Here is a 19237-nt window from a genome sequence, read left to right on the forward strand (position 1 = left end):
ATTCTTGGGTTTAGAATCTCTTTGCACACGTTGAGTTCTCTTCAGCCTGTGAGAATTTGTAGACCATCTTGTAAACCAATTTGGATTATATGGGAGCAAGTGATTTGCTTTGCCTTAATGGGCGCAAATCCATCATGTAATTGTGTGACCCTTTGTTTAGGCCAGTAGCAGAAACCATGTATGAAATGGGACCCTGCAGCCTAACAGCGACAGATGGCCTGGTGTTCACACAGCACCAAGGTCTGCCACCTGTGACTCCAGAGCTGCCGGTAGGCCGATGGGTCTGCTGAACTGGCAAATGGTGGGACGGACTCCACAGCCACTCTTGCAGGGTCTGCTGCCACCTGCTGAATGAGGGTGGCTAGGCTTTTGCATAAATGCACAGTGAGAAATCATACAACAGCATTAAAAATGTATTCCAATTGACAATGTCAATCTGCCAGCTTAGCACTGCTTTCTGAAGGGGTATTTTTTTAAGATATATATATATATATATATATATATATAATTAAATTTTAAAGAGATATATATCTTTTAAATTTAATGCAGTCTGAAAAACTTTTATTTAATGTAATCTGTGAACAAACAATTTAAAATATTAAAAATTTTGGTAGAAAACAAACAGTGGAACTTATTCTGAATATCTGAGTTGGAGAATAAAGCTTGGATTTGCTATTTTGTCTGTACTTCTTACAAAGGGAGATCCAGTCTCTCTTGGTCCTTTTAAGCTGACATTTTATATACTCTTATTTTAATGCATTAAATATTGATCTAATAAAATAACCAGGCATGCTATAAAACCATATGAATGTTCCCCAAATTTTGAAAATGCCCCAAATTTTAAATTTCTCTGTTCATCTTTTGGGCTTTCAGTAAAGAATATCTCTTTGCACCTGAAAAATTCCTTGAGGGTTCTCTGTAGGCACCACAAAGGGAGCTAATGAAAAGCATGTCCACACCATCTGATAAGCCCAGCAGCTCGAGTGCTGGCAGGATTTCTGTTGTGCTCATCTGAAAACAGTATCTTGCTTTGTCCTTCCTCACTTTCTCCTTTAGTAGCAGTTTTACCTTTGTAAAAATTTTACCCAAGAGAAGACTTCAGAAGAGGTCATTCGTTCAGAAATTGGGAAGAAGGTTTGGGAGAGGTTAAGGGAGTGGTATTTTATTCAGAATGAGCTCGAGCAAAATAATGGGTACAGCTCGTATTCCTGTCTTGAGAGAAAGTGGACACTTCTCCATTTCACTATCTAAAGTTCTAAGGAATACTTGTAGTGCTTATTGGAATTCTTGTTTCATCTTGGAATAGACCCTCTTGATTATTCTGTTTTTTAAGTTTATTTTTTGCCCTGCTTATTTTTCCTTTCATTTTTCATTACCCTCCTAGCTCCTGCCTGTGTCTTGGCAATTATTTTTCCAACCACAATGACCATTAACTACGGTCACTGCTTACTTGTGTTAATATTATTTGGATTTGGAATGTTGGTTATTGACTTCCTATAAATTTGTATATATTTTATGTATTAAATGAGAGAAGAGACAAGATTTTTTATAGCACTCACCATGTGTTTTTGTCTCATGTCAGATACCTTCTGATAGAAAGTCAGGCCTGCTATGGCTGCCTCACTTTACATTTTGACAGGGTGGATCACCAGTTGGTCTGTTGAAGGGAAGAGACCTAGAACGGTCTTTTGTGTTTTGAGGGCCATGTAAACTAAGGCTTTTGTTTTGTGGGGCCAACTTAGACTAATTATTTTATCTTTTTTGTTTTATTTTTTAATGGTTAGGAAATCTGTGTGTGCTTCAATTCAAACTGTTTACATAACTGTTCAATAAATCGCTTATTTGTTGTTGGTGGAAAGCAAAGAACTGGGAAAGAATCAATGCAGGTTCTTTTTTGCCATCGTACTTTCCTAGCTAAAGTGGATACTAAAATTTTTCTCACAGAGACCCTTCTTTCTTACAGCTTTCACTTTTGGAAAGCAAATAAATGAAGAGAATTTGGCCATTTGACAAAAACAAACATCATTTGCCCACTCACTTTTTCTATAGTCATTTATATTCCGAAACCCAGAGTCTTCGTGGTGATTAAAATAAGGCAGTTTTTCATACTTGTCTTTCTCAACCCGAGCCATTTAAAAGCCAGTTTGGCTGCCAGGTCCCTGAGATGTGACTACAGTTTCGATAAGAGACTTGGCTTACCTTGCAGTTACATTCTGGGTTGTTCTCAGACAGCATACACTGCAAGGCAGCCCACTTCCTCTGTTAAAGATGGAACATGTGGCTGGAGATATTGCTTGTGCAGGTGTACAGTGTTTATTGTTCCACAGCAATAAATAATAATAATATTTTGGAACACTATAGAGTTGGCAGGCTAGAACAGTGATTTCTCCAGCTTTTTTGTCTGTGATCCATAGTAAGAAGTACATTTAACACCATGACCCACTTCATACATACAAATAAGTATATATAATTGAAAGAAAGTTTCACAAAACAGTATTTACCCATACCACATATCTCTATTACATTTTATTTCATTTAAAAAATGCTGGTTGATTTCATAACCCAATTATGGGTTCTGGTGCACATTTTGAAAAACACCATTCTAAAGGAATGCCCCAAACTTGTTTCATTCCTCACCTAACTATGTGAAGTAGGGGAGGAAAGGAATAAATATGCAAGCGTAAAATAGCTGTCTAGCTCATCTTGACTTGCATGGTAGAGTGGAAAAAGGTAGAAAAGGGGTCAGAAAATTTGGATTCTAAGTCTGAACTTGAATACTTACGAACCAGGTGATCTTAATATGAAACCACAGTGTTTTAGAGTTGATAGAAGCTCTGGAAACCATCTCACACAGCCCTTTAAGAACATACTTTAAAGGATCATCCAGTTAAGTACTATTGAGAGACAGTTTAGCATTGGGTTAAAAGTAAACCAATGAACCAAATGTGTGTAACACACTTAGCACAAAGTAATCACCATATCCATATAAGTGTTAGCTCTTACTAGTACTGATATAAGAATTAGTATTCTCTGAGCCTTCAACCTCATCATCTGTAAAGGGGAACTAATAACTGATGAAGAAAACAAATTTAAGTATATTTTGCTCCCCTCCTGGACTCCCATCCTTTTAGAGATAAAAGGAAATTTATCTTTATTTTCTAAATTTAGAAGTTTACTATTCCCTAAGTATTTCAGAAACAGTTGGTCTTTTGAGAGTTAGAGCTGTGTTTGAATTCTGCCTCTGCCTCTTCCTGGTTGGAAACCCTTGTCATGTTAGTTGAATGCCAAAATCTGTTTCTTACCTGTAAAATGGGATTGACGGGGGAGGAAGGAGAATGGAGTGATCATGTCTACTCTTTCATATTGTTAAAAGATTAGCAATAATGTCTTTAAATTGCTTGGAGCAATATCTGGCCCTTAATTGCTTCTTGAATGGGAGCTATTATATGTTACAGAAAGCTTAAAACCAAAACCCATTCAAGGAGTCAGTTAGAAGAGGGTCTGTTTCCAGGACTCTGACAGAGAGGAGCGGTATACAGATGGTAAGTCAGGGGTAGTTATCTTACTTAGCAGGCCTGCAGATGTTTATGGAATGTTCTTTATTGAGTAGGCCAGCAGTAGAAAGGCTGGGTGGGAGCACTTGTTGGCAAAAAGAGAAGATATTAACGATGAGGTTCTATTAGGGTCAGTTAGGTGGCTGGCATCTCCAAATAGGAAGTGAGCTGTTGGGCCTTCGCTTTGACCAGGAGTCTTCAGTGTGGCAGGGAGCCCCACCCAATGAGTGAGGGCACCTCCTAGTACACTGTTCACACCCCAGCTCACCTCTATAGAAAACCCATTTTCTGATAAACTATAAAAATATATCTCTGAGATGAGGGGCCTGAGAGGTGCCTCACAGGAGGAGCTGGAAGGAAAAGGAAACACACACATGGAAAAGGGAAGTAGAAGAGATCCGTGGGAAACTTGGGCTGAGGGAGGTATTTTCTTGCCCAACTTATTAGTTCTTTAATTTGTTATTCTTTCTTAAGGTATATATTCTTTACAAGAAACTAACTGCCACTAGATGGCACACGGATCCCAGCACTATTCTGACTGTATGTTATTTAAGATTCTTTTCAAAAGATAGGTCACTAATACGTTGTTTTTAAAAATAAAATATGATAGGAGGGGACTACTTTACATAGGTTACATAAGGAATAAAGGATGAAAAATTAAAATTCAAAATCTATATATTTTGTGGGCTTGGTTTGTGCTATAGAGAAAGCTCAGTTGTAGAGGAACATAGTGGCTCATGATCTTTGTTCATATGTAGGTGATGTCTGTAATTTGATTCTCATGCACAAATGCTTCATTTAATTTATTAAGTGAGATTTTTGGAAGGTAGGTTTATAAAGAAGAGAGTAGTCTGCCCCCAAAGCAATGCCTTTTTTTCTTCTTTTTCTTTCTTAACCACTACTTGAAATTTCATTTCTTAGAAATTTTGAAATTGTGTTTCTTACAGAATATTATGTTGCTTTTAAACAAATGTGTCTGATTATTGCTTTGCATTTGTGTTTGAATTGCGTGTATGTATATATGGGTTATACGCTGACACGGATGCAGTTAAAAGAATGGGATGGGCTGGTCACTGGGATGAGCAGAGAAGCCCAGAGAGGGGGTGGGGCACTTGGCACACTCCCTGCCACCCCAGTGAAAAAGAAAAAAATGACACCAGGCCTTGTCAGGCAGTGGTTATCGCCACCACTCTGACCATCAGCAGCAGCCATGAAAAGGTGCAACAAAGCACAATCTGTGGCCTTTGTTCAGGAACAGCAGTTGAAGATAATAGTTCTATAGCTTTGTTTATAAACTGTGACACTAAAGCCTTTAGTTTTAGCCATTGAAGACCTGCTCAGACAAAGGGAAATCATAATAAAGATTTGTTGACTTGATGTGATCATTTGCTGCGAAGGGTATGAACAAGGTCCATTAAAATCCTTCCCACGATTTCGTGTCTGGCTCCCTTGCAATGGCCAGAAACAGACACATGGTGAGAAGCTGCCCCCTTCTGATTGGATTACATGGGGTCCTAACTTTATGTGCTCTGGTTTATTGAGGCCATTATGTTAGAAGCAAGTGGCCGAAGCTTCCCTCCACCCCCGTGCCCCCACCACCGAATATCAGTAGAGGTGTTTGGAGCAGCCTCTGTGTCGTGTCCTGAGAGCTGCCTCAGGGACTGCCCTGGAGGAGCCCATGAGGGAACTGTTCCCGAGCTGCTGGCCATTGTCTCTGTCCATTCCAGTGCACTGCCCAGGTTGGGATGTGACAATAGATGTGGAGAATCCTGTGAAGATTAGTAATATTTTACTTAAATATATGTCCCCACTCTTATCCAGCCCCCTACCCCTGTTTTGTTTTGTTTTGTTTTGTTTTAAGAATCACAGCCTTATATCTGCAACTGTTTGAACAAAATATACTAAAATGTTACAATTGTTGAAAGATAAATAAGTGATCAATAAATTAATCAATTAACCATGACAGTAAGCTTTCAAGAAAACTGTCAGATGTTTTAAAATTTAGCATGTCACTTTAAAAACTTTAGCTTAATTCTACTTTGTATTATATTCCCCCAAAGAGTTCCTAAAACAAAAAGAGCAAAAACATGATTCTGAAAAAACAGATGATTTGGGACATGTATAAATACACCCATAGTGTGCTTGACCACAGGTACCTTGCATTCCATAGTGTAGGTGGATCTAATGTATAGGGTGACTCAGAATCTTTCATATTACAACCAAGAGTTTGGTCTCTACTTATTAGTTAATGTATCATCTTCCTTGTTCCTACTTGGCCCCCACATCCCAGGCTGTGGGGGAAAAGCTTCAGAACCCTGTGTGAAGGGCAAGGCATCGGCATGGAGGCCCACTCTGTCTGCATCTGTCCTTTGCCCTCCTCCCCAGGATCTCAGGTTGAGCAATGAGGACAATAAGTAGCAACTAGGAAGTCACCCTGGGCATCTTTAATGTCGCCAACAGATCTAGATCTAATCAATCCTAATGCTAGAGCTACATGTATTGAGCCTTGGGCCAAGCACTTGATTACATTGTCTCATTTAATATTCATTTTAACATATGAATAAATGAAGGTTGAGAGAATCTGGGTGACTTGTCTAAAATCGTCACCCATGCAAGTAGTAAATGGGGGAACCATGATGTAAAACTAGGTCTGTTGTGTTATCATGAAGTTGCATTTTGCAGACATTTAACCCTGTGTGTATTAAACCAGCCTTGTGGGCCAGTTCCTCTTCACCCCACCTGTATTAAATAAGCAGCAGGTGTCATCAGGCCTGAACTAGGGAGTGCACATAGCACAATACCAGAAGAAAAGCATAAATAAATGATTTTTCAGGTATCCCAGCCATTGACAAACAAGTGAAAAACACCCAAACAAAGGGATGGTTGATGCCTTCCTCAATGTTAGGAAGAAATTGAAGAATTAACTGAAAACAACAGAGAAATATAGACCGAGGAACAGTTACAGGCACTGTGACTGGCTACATACCAAAGCTGTATCTATAATATGGGCCATATTCAAGTTGAGAGAGTTTTGTGAGGGTGAAGGTAGGCAGGGTAGTAGCAGATATCCTTACAGGTGTTTTTCTTCTTTTTCCCACAGTGTGCTTTTGATTATTTGAAGGTTAATTTTGTTAATTTTAACCTAAATTGTGTCATTTCTCTCCTCCTTCCTAGGGCTTCCTAAAGAATGAAAAGGACAATGCCCTGCTGTCTGCCATCGAAGAGTCCCGGAAGAGGGTAAGAAATGAACCCAAATGTATATGTATACTGTTGTGAGGGCAGCAGTGTATACTGGGGCGTGGAGGTTCTAGAAGCTGGATTCTGTGTTCCAGGCCCAGTTCTCTTGATAGTTCACCAGAGGGAGTTCTACAGGAACCATTTTTGAGGAAAATACCACGCTGGTAACTCTATGTGTATTTAGTGACTGCATCTGAAACACTGGGCTGGTCAGTTAATTATTAAGTTAATCATAAAATGGAAGGGCCAGACAGTTCTTTGGTTTCATTGTTACAGTATAAGTGGTATTTTGGTTTCTAACTGAATCAGCAGTTCAGAAAAGCAATTATGATATTGATAATTTTCCTCAATTTCTTTTCCTTTTATCACACAATTTGACTTTCTACACCACCTTTTAAATTAACAATTTCTCCAAGCTCTTTGAAACAAACAAACAAAAAACATCTTGATATTCGAGAGGATAGTAAATAAGTCAGCCAGAACAGCCATTATATGTGCAGCAATATTTCGCAACAAGCATTCCCTCAAGATAGTCAAAGATCATTTACTAACGTGAGTTATCTTCATTTGTTTGACAAGGATTAAAAGATCAAAACCTTTACCAATACATTCCATTATGGAGTAAGATTTTCAGGCCCCCGGGGTCTTTTGGGGAGGGAGGAGGAAGGTTAGCGATCATGTGGAATTGGTTCTAAAAATGCAGCTTTTCCCAGGAAGGAGGCTGGAAGGTTCACATTAGTCTGGAAGGAGTAGCTGTCTCTGCAAGGAAGTAGGGGTGAAGGGAATCTTTGTTTTGCTGTTTACTTATGTAAGCTTTAGATCAAGTGAAATGTATTTGTGTATTACTTATGTGGTTCAAAAAATAAGAAAGTAAAAAAAAAAATGCATCTCAGTGTGCTTTATTAATATATTCCATATAGGTGGAAGTGTCTGAGTAGGGCTGATATGAGTGAGACAGGGCAGCAGGGGGGCTTGCCAGCTCTAATTTATAAGAATATGTTTCAGAGACATTATTTAAATGACTGATATGTTTAATTATCAGAGTAAAATTCCCTAAAATTTAATTAATTATATTTTTGGCAATAGTACTTATTCCTAGAAATAGAGAAATTCACTTGATCCAGATTTGAAAATATTTTTTTTAAGGTTTTTTTTGGTTCACACTTGGAGTGAGTTACTCACCAACATTGATTCTCCTGCTGTAAAGGACCGATGAAATTAAATTAGGATTGTCGAATGCCACCGAGCCTTATTAATCCATTTACCCTGCGGAATGTGTTTCTGAAATTGGCAGTCTCTGAACGTTGTGCCATATTGAGACTAAATGTGCAGCCAGCCAAAACATTTAAGTGACATACCACAGTGCAAAATGTGTGCATATGTGTTTGTGAGGGAGATGTTCCGGTGTTGGGAGCTGGCCCTGGTGGGGGAACCTTTCACCTGTCTGGATACCAGAGGCTGCTGCTGAACAAGAATCATTTTCAAACAAAAAGGCGAGCAGCTTTTTGGCATTATTGGTGGTAATTTCACGTTTGAATAACTTGCCAGTATCCTGCTGAAATGCCAAGAAAACAAGCTACAAAACCACAAATGTGTACTATCTTTTCGCATTTGGTGCATCCCAGCAAAAACAGAACAACATTATCAGAACATATGTAGAGTTTCTAAACGCCAGCAACAGCTCAATAATAAGTGGGTGTGAAGTCAAAGCAGGTTGCCCTCTTCCCTTTATGAAAATGGGGTTCAAGTGCTCCCCACCTGTTCTTAATTCAGTTGCCCAGTTCTTTCCCTGCCTTCCTTTCTTAACTCTGTTCAAAGAGATATATTTCCCCACATAACTTGAAAGATTCGGATTTAATTTTTTTTTTAATGTATCTAAGGTCTGCCTGTCTTGACAATGACAATCTTTTTTTTTTTTTTGGTTGCACTGGGTCTTAGTTGTGGTATGCAAACTCTTAGTTGCAGCATACCTGTGAGATCTAGTTGCCTGACCAGGGATCGAACTGGGGTCCCCTGAATTGGGAGCACAGAGTCTTAACCACTGTGCCACCAGGGAAGTCCCCGGATTTAATTTATAATAGCTTCTCCACTGCTTTGTCATTTTCTGTGGTTTGTCTTTCCTTATCCCTGCTATTCCTGTTTCTCACCTTGTCTCAGACCCTCACTGTCCTCCTTTTGTCTTAGTTCTTAGCTCTTTTGAGTAGCTCTGTTGATTCTCTCTTATTAGCTCCTCTAGTTGACATTCTTCTTTGCACCTAATCTGGTGGTTCAGATGTGCGTCTAAAGGGAATAGACTGGAAGAGGGCAGATGGGTGGCTGATCATCCCTGATTAGCCCACAAATTGGATGTTCCATTATCTCTAATGTAATTAAGATAAGCTTGGGGTGGCATGGTGAAGGGAAGAGAATTTTAATGTTGGGCCATTTATTTTTATTTGAAGCTCCTTATCACACTAATGATGAATGGAACGACAGTGCTGTTTGTTCAGGTTGTGGAGCTGTTTCTAAATGAGTAGCCTGGCATATTTCTCAGATACATCTGAGGATTTGAGCCCAGAAAGCTGCCAGTTTTCAGAGTATTTCCTGTGTTCTTGAAGCAGGAGTTCTTGGCACACGGGTGGGCAGCTTGATTAACAGGGGATGGTTAATTCCCACCGTTGTCGCCCTGACCCTTACATGATGCCTGGAGTCTGCCCCTGCCATCCTCATCAACAGTGTCTCTGAGACAGATTGTGTTTTCTTCAATTACCTTTAGTGCTCTGCCAGTCTTCATCAGCCAGAGGACTTACCCTTAAGACAAATTCTTGTGACACTGTGGTGTCTTGGGTCAGTGGCAGTGCTTAGTCAGTGCCTCACTTCCTATTGCAAGTTTGGAAAGCTGTATGGTATGCCAGCCCTCCACCTCCTTATTTCAACCCTCCCTGGTCCTCCTGCCCTCTTATTTTCCCTTTCAGGGACAGGTTCAAGGTTAAGGAGGTGGATGCCCACTAAATGGAAGAGTTTTAGAGAAATGTGATTCAACATGTGCACTATTTCTGGATAGCTTCTAGGGAAGCTACCTCTTCCCCTCCCCTCTATCCCACCTCTCTTTTGCAGCTTACTTTTCTCTGTTAAAAATGCATAGCTTTCGTGTTTAAGGTCACTAATGTAGCAAGAGAAAATGATTTTTCTCCGGGTATTTTTTTCAATCCAGGCTACTTGAAGTGGTCCATTCTGCCTGACCTTCAGTGAGAAGAAAACCAGATGAAAGACTGTTTTTAAAGTTTTTAATAGTCATTCCTTCTTTTGTCTTCACAATATATATTAGAAAAGAGATCCATTGATAGATAGACCAAATCAAATTTGCAAGATGTGCCAACCCTCTTCCTAATCATTTTTGTGGGTGTCTGCTCTCTTTTTCACATTTTAATAAATATTGGTCCACACTCAAACATCCCATTTGTAGAAAGAGTATATGATTTTTCTGATAGCTTCCCAGAGCTCATATATATGAATATTATCAGTATAAATTATCTGCATTGCCAAAGTAAAGCAGGCATTACTAATACTCATTCCCTTGGTGCTGCCTAATTAGATGCCAATCTGATTGTAAATGAAATGGCTTTTTCAGAAGTGGGCTTATGCTGATGGGAAACCTGGTCTGCCAGTTGAAGAATAATAGGCTAAGAATGGTTATGATTCAGTTTGTCTCTATAAGTTGCTTTAATCTCCTCCTCAGAGGGGTTTTGGTTTTGCTTTCATTTTGGGGGGGTTTTCTTTTCTTGTTTTTTGGTGTGTGTGTGTGTGTGTGTGTGTGTGTGTGTGTGTGTGTGTGTGTTTTCTCCCTCCCTTCTTCCCTTCCTCTTTTCTTTCTTTTTTTTTTAACCACTCTCCTAGATTTTTTTTTTTAAGTTTTATTTTATTTATTTATTTTTGGCTGTGTTGGGTCTTCATTGCTGCGTGCAACGAAGGGGGGCTTTCTCTAGTTGTGGTGAGCAGGGCTACTCTTCGTTGCGGTGCACGGGCTTCTCATTGCGGTGGCTTCTCTTGTTGTGGAGCATGGGCTCTAGGCACATGGGCTTCAGTAGTCGTGGCATGCAGGCTCAGTAGTTGTGGATCACGGGTTCTAGAGTACAGGCTCAGTAGTTGTGCACAGGCTTAGTTGCTCCTAGGCATGGGAGATCTTCCCGGACCAACGCTTGAACGCATATCCCCTGCATTGGCAGGCAGATTCCTAACCACTGCGCCACCAGGGAAGCCCCCCCTTCCTCTTTTCTTTGTTTTCCTTCTTTCTCTTTTTTCTTTTCCTTCTGAGTGCCTTTGTTTTGGCAACCTGCTGTCTCACCAGCAGATAGAAGTGAGGTTTGCCAGACATTTCAGTAGTGACTTTGAGAAAACTGATAGGAGACCTAATTGCAAAAGGCTCTGTTTTATCTTTTACTGATTTGCTTCCTCATATGAAAATATTACTGTTTCTTAAAAAAATAGACACTGGGAGAATCTTACTTTTTGTCTTATCTTAGAGGCTCGTTAAATCTTAAGATACCATTGACTTTATAATCTGTCATTATTTTATGTACTACAAAGAAAAAGTACTTCAATTTAAGCTTTTGATATGCTATCAATTGTAATATATAGCCTAATTTCAGAGGTTTTAAGAAGATATTTATCTTAATAAGCACATGAAAAGATGTTCAACATCACTACTCATTAGAGAAATGCAAATCAAAACCATGAGTTATCACCTCACACCCATTAGCATGGCTACAATCAAAATAACCCAGAAAATAGTGAGTATTGGAGAGGATGTAGAGAAATTGGAACCTTTGTGCACTGTTGATGAGAATGAAAAATGGTACAGCCTCTTTGGAAACATTATGCAATCGCTCAAAAAATTAAACATAGGAGGACCATCTGATCCAGCAATTCCATTTCTGGATATGTATCCCAAAGAATTGAAAGCAGGAATTTGAAGAGATACTTGTACACCCATGTTCACAGTAGCAAGATTCACAATTACCAAAAATTGGAAGCAACTCAAGTGTCCATGGATAGATGAATGGAAAAACAAAATGTGGTGTGTACACACAGTGGAGTATTATTCAGCCTTAAAAAGGAACAGGGGCTACCCTGGTGGCACAGTGGTTGAGAGTCCGCCTGCCGATGCAGGGGACAGGGGTTCGTGGCCCGGTCCGGGAGGATCCCACATGCCGCGGAGCAGCTGGGCCCGTGAGCCATGGCCGCTGAGCCTGCGCATCCGGAGCCTGTGCTCCGCAACGAGAGACCACAACAGTGAGAGGCCCGCGTACTGCAAAAAAAAAAAAAAAAAAAGGGAACGAGACTGCATATGCTATAACATGGATGAATCTTGAGGACATTTTGCTAAGTGAAATAAGCCAGACATAAGAAGACAAATACTGTATGATTGCACTTCCATGAGGTACCTAGAAGTGGTCAAAATCGTAGAGACAGAAGTAGAGTGGTGGTTGCTTGTGATGTGACTGGGGGAGGGTGGGAATGAAGTTATTGTTTAATGGGTGCAGAATTTCATTTTTGAATGATGAAAAGAGTTCTGGAGATGTATGGTGGTATGTTTGCACAGCTGTGTGAATGAACTTAATACCACTGAACTGTACAGTTAAAAAGGGCTAACATGGTAAGTTTTATAGTTAAGTGCATTTGGCCACATTTTAAAAAAATTTAATGTGTTAGACTTGATGAAATAGGGCATGTTGCAAACAGTTGTCAGTAAATTCTTTAAGGATAATTTAAAATAGATTGCTTTTGCTCCACTTATGGAAAGATGGCAGATCTGGAGGGCTTTGAATTTCTGTTGCGCTTCAAGAGAAACCGTGTTCTTTGTCTTCTCATTTGGGTCATCTCTCTCTGCTCCTCTCCAACAGACCTTTGGCATGGCTGAGGAGTACCATCGAGAGTCAATGCTGGTTGAGTGGGAGCAAGTGAAACAGCGGATCCTCCACACCCTGCTGGCATCGGGAGAAGATGCCCTTGACTTTACTCAAGAAAGCGAGGTAGGTTGAGTCCAGAAGGTAAACCATGATGAAAACTGTGAGGTCAGAGAATGCTTGTCTGCTTGACTACTGACAGTCCTGGCACGGTTGATCACTGTGTCCCCCTTGAAGCCCTCTCTTCATTGCCTTCCAGGTGCCCGCATTTGCCTGGATTTCCTCCAACATGCCTGGCTGCTTCTGCTCAGCCTCTTTTGCTGAACTTTCCTCAAATTCCTTGACCCCTAGTTGTTTGTGTGTCCCAGGGCTTAGTCCTTGACCTGTTCTTGTTTCTTCTTCAGTCATGCCCTGTTGATCTCATCTGGGCTTGTGGTATTAAATACCATCTATGTAATTGAAGACTTAAATTTACATCACAGCCCCAAACACCCCCAGACTCATTTTTCTAGTGGTCTTCTTGGCTATACTCAGATGTCTCAGAGCCATCAAGCTAAACATGTTTAGAACTGAGTCATGGTAGCAACTGCCCTCAACTCCCTCCTGACATCAACCTTCTTTTCTCACAGAGTTTATCATTTTTATAAAGGGCAGTTGCAGTTTTTCACTTGCTCAGATCAAACACCTCAGATTCATTTTTGTCCTCCCTTTCTCTCACCTAGACTCTCTTATGTGTTGGCAAATCCACTTAACCCTACTCTCAAAATATACCCAGAATCCAGCCACTTCTTACCACCTCTGCTGTTAGCACTCTGGTCCAAGTCACCATCATCTCTTGTTCACATTATTGGACTAACCTCCTAACTGGTTATTTTCATTATCGCTATGTAACCAATCACTCCAAACCATAGTGGCTGAAAACAATCATTTAGCTTAGCTGAGTTTACCAGAAATAGTTCAGGGTCTCTTGAGGCTGTGGTCAACACTCATTGCAGGGCTAAACTCGGGGAGGATCCACTCCCAGGCTCACTCACTTGCCTCTTGGCAAGCCTCAGGTTCTCTCTGGCTCTTGGCTAGGGACATCAGTTCCTTGTCATGTGGGTCTCTCTTGTGTTGCTCACAGCATGGTAGTTTGCTTCCCCTGGAGCAAGAGTGAGGGATCCAAGGAAGAGTTAAAGGGCCCCCAAGACAGAAACCACAGTCTTTCCATGACTTAATCTTGAAAGTAATATCCTGTTGCTTTACTTTGATCAAGGTAAGTCACTAAATTCAGCCTCTGCTCAAGGAGAGAGGATTAAACGAGGGCTCGGATCCCAGGAAGTGGGGATTATTGGGAGCCAGCCATCTTAGAGGTTGTCGACCACACTGGTTTCCCTGCTTTTGCCCTTGTACAGTCTTTTCAACACAATAGCCAGAGTGACGCTATTAAGACACAGGCTAGATCGTGTCACTCCTCTGTTCGGGATCCTACGGTGACACCCATCTCGTTTGGAGTGAAAGCCAGAGTCTTACCATAACCTCTAAGTCCCTACCTGACCTGGTCTTGTTGCCTCTCCCAGCTCAAGTTGTTCTGCTCTCCCTGTTGCTCTTGCTGCTCCAGCCAGACAAGCTCGTCGCAGGTTCCTTGAACGAACCAGGTAGGCTTGCTCCTGCCTCAGGTCCTCTGGGCTTCCTGTTGCTTGTGCCTAGAAGGCTCTTCCCCCAAATAACTGTATGGCTGTCTCCCTCACTTTCTTCAAATATTACCCACTGCCATCTCAGTGAGGCCTTCCAGGGCCTTGATATCTGAAATCCAAGCCAACCTTTCCCCATTCAGCACTTTCTATATCCCCTTTTCTTGCTATATTTTTCTTTTTAGCACTTCCTCACTTTAAACCATTGTATATGTTTTATGTCTTTATATTGCTTACTGTCTGTTTCTCACAATAGAATGTAAGCTCCATGAAGGTAAGGATTTTTGTTTGTTGTGTTTACTCATATCTCCAGTACCTAGAAGAGTCCCTGGAACATATTAGATGCTCTAGAAATATTTGTTGAATAAATCATTTGGCCTTAGCTAACTTTGTGCTAACCAGAGTATTAGGGATATGTTGAAACAGTGTGCTTTTAGAGTGGGTATGTTTAATATGGTTTATTTTAATTGCCAGTGTTCATTGATTGGTGGTGGTAAGTTGAGGGGTTTCTCCTCTTTAAAATCTAATTTTTTTAAAGACACTGTATTAATATGACTCAAGATCTAAAGTACCATGTCCCCAGAAGCTCATTCCCTCCCCGCTTTGCCTCTCCCTGGAAGTAATCACTCTTATTATTTTCTTGTGTAATATTTCCAGAGTCTCTTTATATGAATACAAGGCAATATATTATCTTCCCTCCTTCTTACACAAAAGCTATTTTACTATATGCTCTGTTCTATATCAGGCTTTTTTCACTTATTTATCCTGGAGATCTTTCCTGAGGGGGACTTGAGGCTGCATCTTGGGATCAGCAGGAAGGAGTGTCTTGCTTGATTAGTGATGTCTACCCTTGTGCCAGTGGGAGCTGTGACTTAAGCACACATTTACCACGCTGGTGTTGGGGAGAGAACAGCCCTGGGGTTCAGATCCTAGCTGCACCACTGACTAGTTCTGAGACCTCATCCAAGTTATTTAACCCTGCAGACATTTAATGTCTCCATTGGTGAAATGGGATTATTGGGAAGATTAGTGATAACATAAAGCACCTGACCCATAATGAGCGTCCCTTACTATTGTTTTAAAGTAAGTAGTTTCAGATAATTTGGAGATGCAGGTTAAAAATTATAATGTCACAAAAATTATAGCATTAGACTTTTCAAGTAATATTGCCAGTGCTTCCTGATAAATCGTTTCCCCAGAAGTTGTTTCTTAACTAGCTAGCATTCTTTTCTCATGGGAGATAGGGCAACTAAGGCTCAGAGAGATGTGTAATGTGCTGGTGAGATCCAGGACTGTTGGCTTCTAGACCATTGTTCTGTTGAAGTCTGGGTCAAAGGTGGGCAGCTTGGCAGTGTGTCATGCCTGCAGGGTAACTTCACACATCCTGTATCTACAAATTTGCTCCTGATTTAAAACCCAGTTTTTCTATTAAATTAGCCCCCAAAATAAATAGATGCTAAAGTCATTTATCTTAGGAAATTACTCATTAATGACCCTGTTCCACATTTCTTAGACTCAAAGATTTCAAAGAAGAGTAGAGTCTTTGGGAAAAAAGAGCTAATGTATAAAATCCTTGGGCAGCCTAATGTTTCTTTCTCAATTTCTCGTGAGTCTGGGCAGATAAGTAGAACAGCTCATGGTTTTATAAACTTCATTTTTAAAAATTGTGTTAATAGGTTGTAGTCTGTATTGGGATTTGGAAATAATTATAAGCTGCTAATGAGATATTCTTTCTTGATTGCTCTTGTCTTAAAAATAGCCTAATCTATTTAGTAGACTCTGCTTCCTTGACCTCGAGTCCTCCCTTTTGGAAGGGAGTTATTGATACTTTTGCTGTTCTGTGTTGTGACACCTAGCAGAGTGGATAGCTTTGCTGAAAAAGCTGGCAAATGATGCAGATGGTTCTTCAGATAATCCAGGGAATTGCCATTTCTGGAACCTTGTAGGTTTTGTTGTTTGTTGCTGTTTTGAACTTTTTTCCTGAAGTATAACATACATACAGAAAACTGTGCACTTTTTAAGTATACAGCTCAATGAATTACCAAAAGGGAACACACCCAGATGAAGAAACAGCACTGTCGGCACCCCAGCATCCCCCGTTCTGTGCCTTTTCATTCACCACCCCTCACCACCACCACCAAGAGAAACACTGTCCCAGGTTCTGATGTCATAGATTAATTTTGCCTGTTTTTAAACTGTGTAAATGGAGTCATATGGTATGTACTCTTGTTTCTGGCTTTTGCTTAACATTCTGTATATTGTTACATGTAGTTGAAGGCTATTCATTCTCATGGCCGAATAGTATGACTGCAGTCTGTTTATCCATTTTGATGTTGATGGACATTTGGATAGTTACCAGTTCTTAGCTTTTATAAAGAGTGCTGTTGAGAGCATTCTTGTACCTGTCTTTTGGTGAACATACATTTGCACATCCATTGGGCACATCTAAGGCGGGCAGTGCTGGGGCAGAGGGTACACATATGTTCAACGCTGTTCCAAAACGGTGTCTTAATGTACCCTCCCACCAGCACTATGGGAATTCTCTTTGTTCCATATCTTTGCCACGCTTGGTATTTTTTGTCTTTTTCAATTAAATCATTCTGGTGGATATGTGGAAGAACCATGTGTTTTTACAGGTTTTTTCCATGTAATTTTCTTCAAAATGATGGAAAGGTGGTATTATCTCCACTTGGTCAGGCACCTTCTCTACCCTCTTTGTAAGAAACCGCAGAGTGTGAAGGCCTGAGACAGGCTTTGGAATTCAGCAGGCCTAAGTTCCCGGGAACCTCCCTGTTCTCATCCTCATTGTAAAAGGTCTCTCTTGAAGAACTGTTGGAAGGAATGTAGAACATGTGTAAGGTGCCTGGCCCAGATCTGGTATAGAGTGCACACTCAGCACATCGCAACACTGTTTATGGTGGTGGCTGGTATTTGGTAAGCTACACACTATTAAGTTTATTTTTATCATTTTAATGTGGATCTATCCCTTTTTAAGTGTCCCTTAACCTATTAAGTCACTAGGAATGAAAAAAAATCTCAGGACATAAGTATAAGAAATAATTAAAGTATGACTTGCCATCTAAACCATTCTTTCCTGGGCACTTTATTGTCAAGAATAAGGTTGTTGGAATCCAGAGAGTCATTAGCTAGGAAAGGTTTCCAGTCATTTTGAACTGACCTTATATTTGAAGGAAAATGTCCAACTTTGGTTAATTTAATATAAAGAGAGGCTTGAGGCTTTTATTTTTAAGCAAAAATGAACTAGGAGATGGTGGTTCCTGAAACATTTTTCCCCCAAGCCTTGCAATAACAGAAGAGCAACAACACATTAGTAATATCTATTCCTGGCAAGTTTTAATAAGGGAAATGATGCTTCAGTAGCATAAATTCAATTTGGGAAGTTAATTTCCTTAGGATATCATTGAAGAAAAAGGTATAATTTTTAAAGAAAGGTGGGAATCGAAAGATTGTTAATAACTTTACAGGTTGTAGTCTGAATAAAAATGATGTGCTTTCCTTGAAAACACTAGGTTTAGTGAAATAAGCCAGACAGACGGAAAAATATTGTAGATTCCACTTACACGAGGTACCTAGAATAGGCGCAAAAAACAAACAAAAAAAATGATGTGCTTTGAAGCAAGATAGAGACTCCTGGCTAAGAACTCCCATGCCCTAGTCCTTGCGTCTGGCCTGTGGGGAAGAACACCCCCCAGCCTGCGCTCCTTGCATGACACTACAGGCTTTGAGCATCGTTGAGAATCCTTGATATATCTTAGGCAACATTTAAAAGTAAATTTTTATCTAGCCTCAATGTGTCGTGGCTGTATTGATATTAGACATAGTCGGTGGATGGTGCTTTAATGTACTGTCTGGAAAATGGCTCAGCCTAGCAAGCAATAGACTCAGTAGAGAAGCTAAGTTGTAGCTTAATCATTACAGATAATGATGTGATGTGTGAACAGTGTGTGTTGAATGAGTCTCTAATTTTGATCACTGACTTAATACCGTATTTCACCAATTCCCAGTTACACATCTTTTCTATATTTTAACATCTCTGAAATCAAGATACACCTTTAATTCAGTGGTGTGTCATAGTTTGTCAGCACTTTTCTTTCCTAATGGTACATAAATAACATGATGCCTTACAGTTGATGGTGTATTCGATTTGATGGAATAGAGTAAAAATATAGACTGACAGTATGAGTTTGAAAACCCCAGACTAGATGATTCCAAGCAGTATTTTATGGCTCCCTGGTAGTTTCCTAATTTGTTTCACGTATTGGAATTTGAGTAGGATTTCAAGTATAGAAAGTGCTCAGCTGCTCTTTCAAAAAGAAGTTTAAAGAACCCAACTCAATGGGCCCTTCATTTTGACATCAGGATATATCACATGAACACCTTCTTCTTGCACAGCGTTCTAATGGTAGAGATAGAGATAGAGATTGTGAAAATTCAGCTGCTCTCCTCTACCCCCAACCCAAACATAACCTCTGACATTCTATCCTTCCAATGCCCTCTCAGGTATTTATGTGCACATTTATACATATATGTCCATCTGATCAGTTTATTATCAATTTACTCCATAAATGGCACCATTTTATTTTATTTTTTTTAATTTTTTTACCACATTACTTCTTTATTTATTTTTTTTAAACATCTTTATTGGAGTATAACTGTTTTACAATAGTGTGTTAGTTTTTCCTTTACAACAAAGTGAATCAGTTATACATATACATATGTTCCCATATCTCTTCCCTCTCGCATCACCTCCCTCCCACCCTCCCTATCCCACCCCTCTAGGTGGTCACAAAGCACAGAGGTGATCTCCCTGTGCTATGCGGCAGCTTCCCACTAGCTATCTAATTTACATTTGATAGTGTATATATGT

At 40.1% G+C, this 19237-nt stretch overlaps 1 protein-coding gene across 14 annotated transcripts in view; it reads left to right on the forward strand.

Annotated features, from left to right (window-relative positions):
- The window catches only part of NUP93 (nucleoporin 93), a 102390-nt gene that overhangs the window by 55919 nt on the left and 27234 nt on the right, over positions 1-19237 (forward strand). For all 14 annotated transcript variants that reach the window (XM_059045703.2, XM_067019822.1, XM_059045701.2 and 11 more), the window contains 2 exons: positions 6729-6791; positions 12674-12802. In XM_059045703.2, the coding sequence (XP_058901686.1) occupies positions 6729-6791; positions 12674-12802 (192 nt within the window). The remainder of the gene's footprint in view (positions 1-6728; positions 6792-12673; positions 12803-19237) is intronic.

This window comes from Kogia breviceps, chromosome 18 (genome assembly GCF_026419965.1).
Source record: "Kogia breviceps isolate mKogBre1 chromosome 18, mKogBre1 haplotype 1, whole genome shotgun sequence".
Taxonomy (NCBI): Eukaryota; Metazoa; Chordata; class Mammalia; order Artiodactyla; family Physeteridae; genus Kogia; species Kogia breviceps.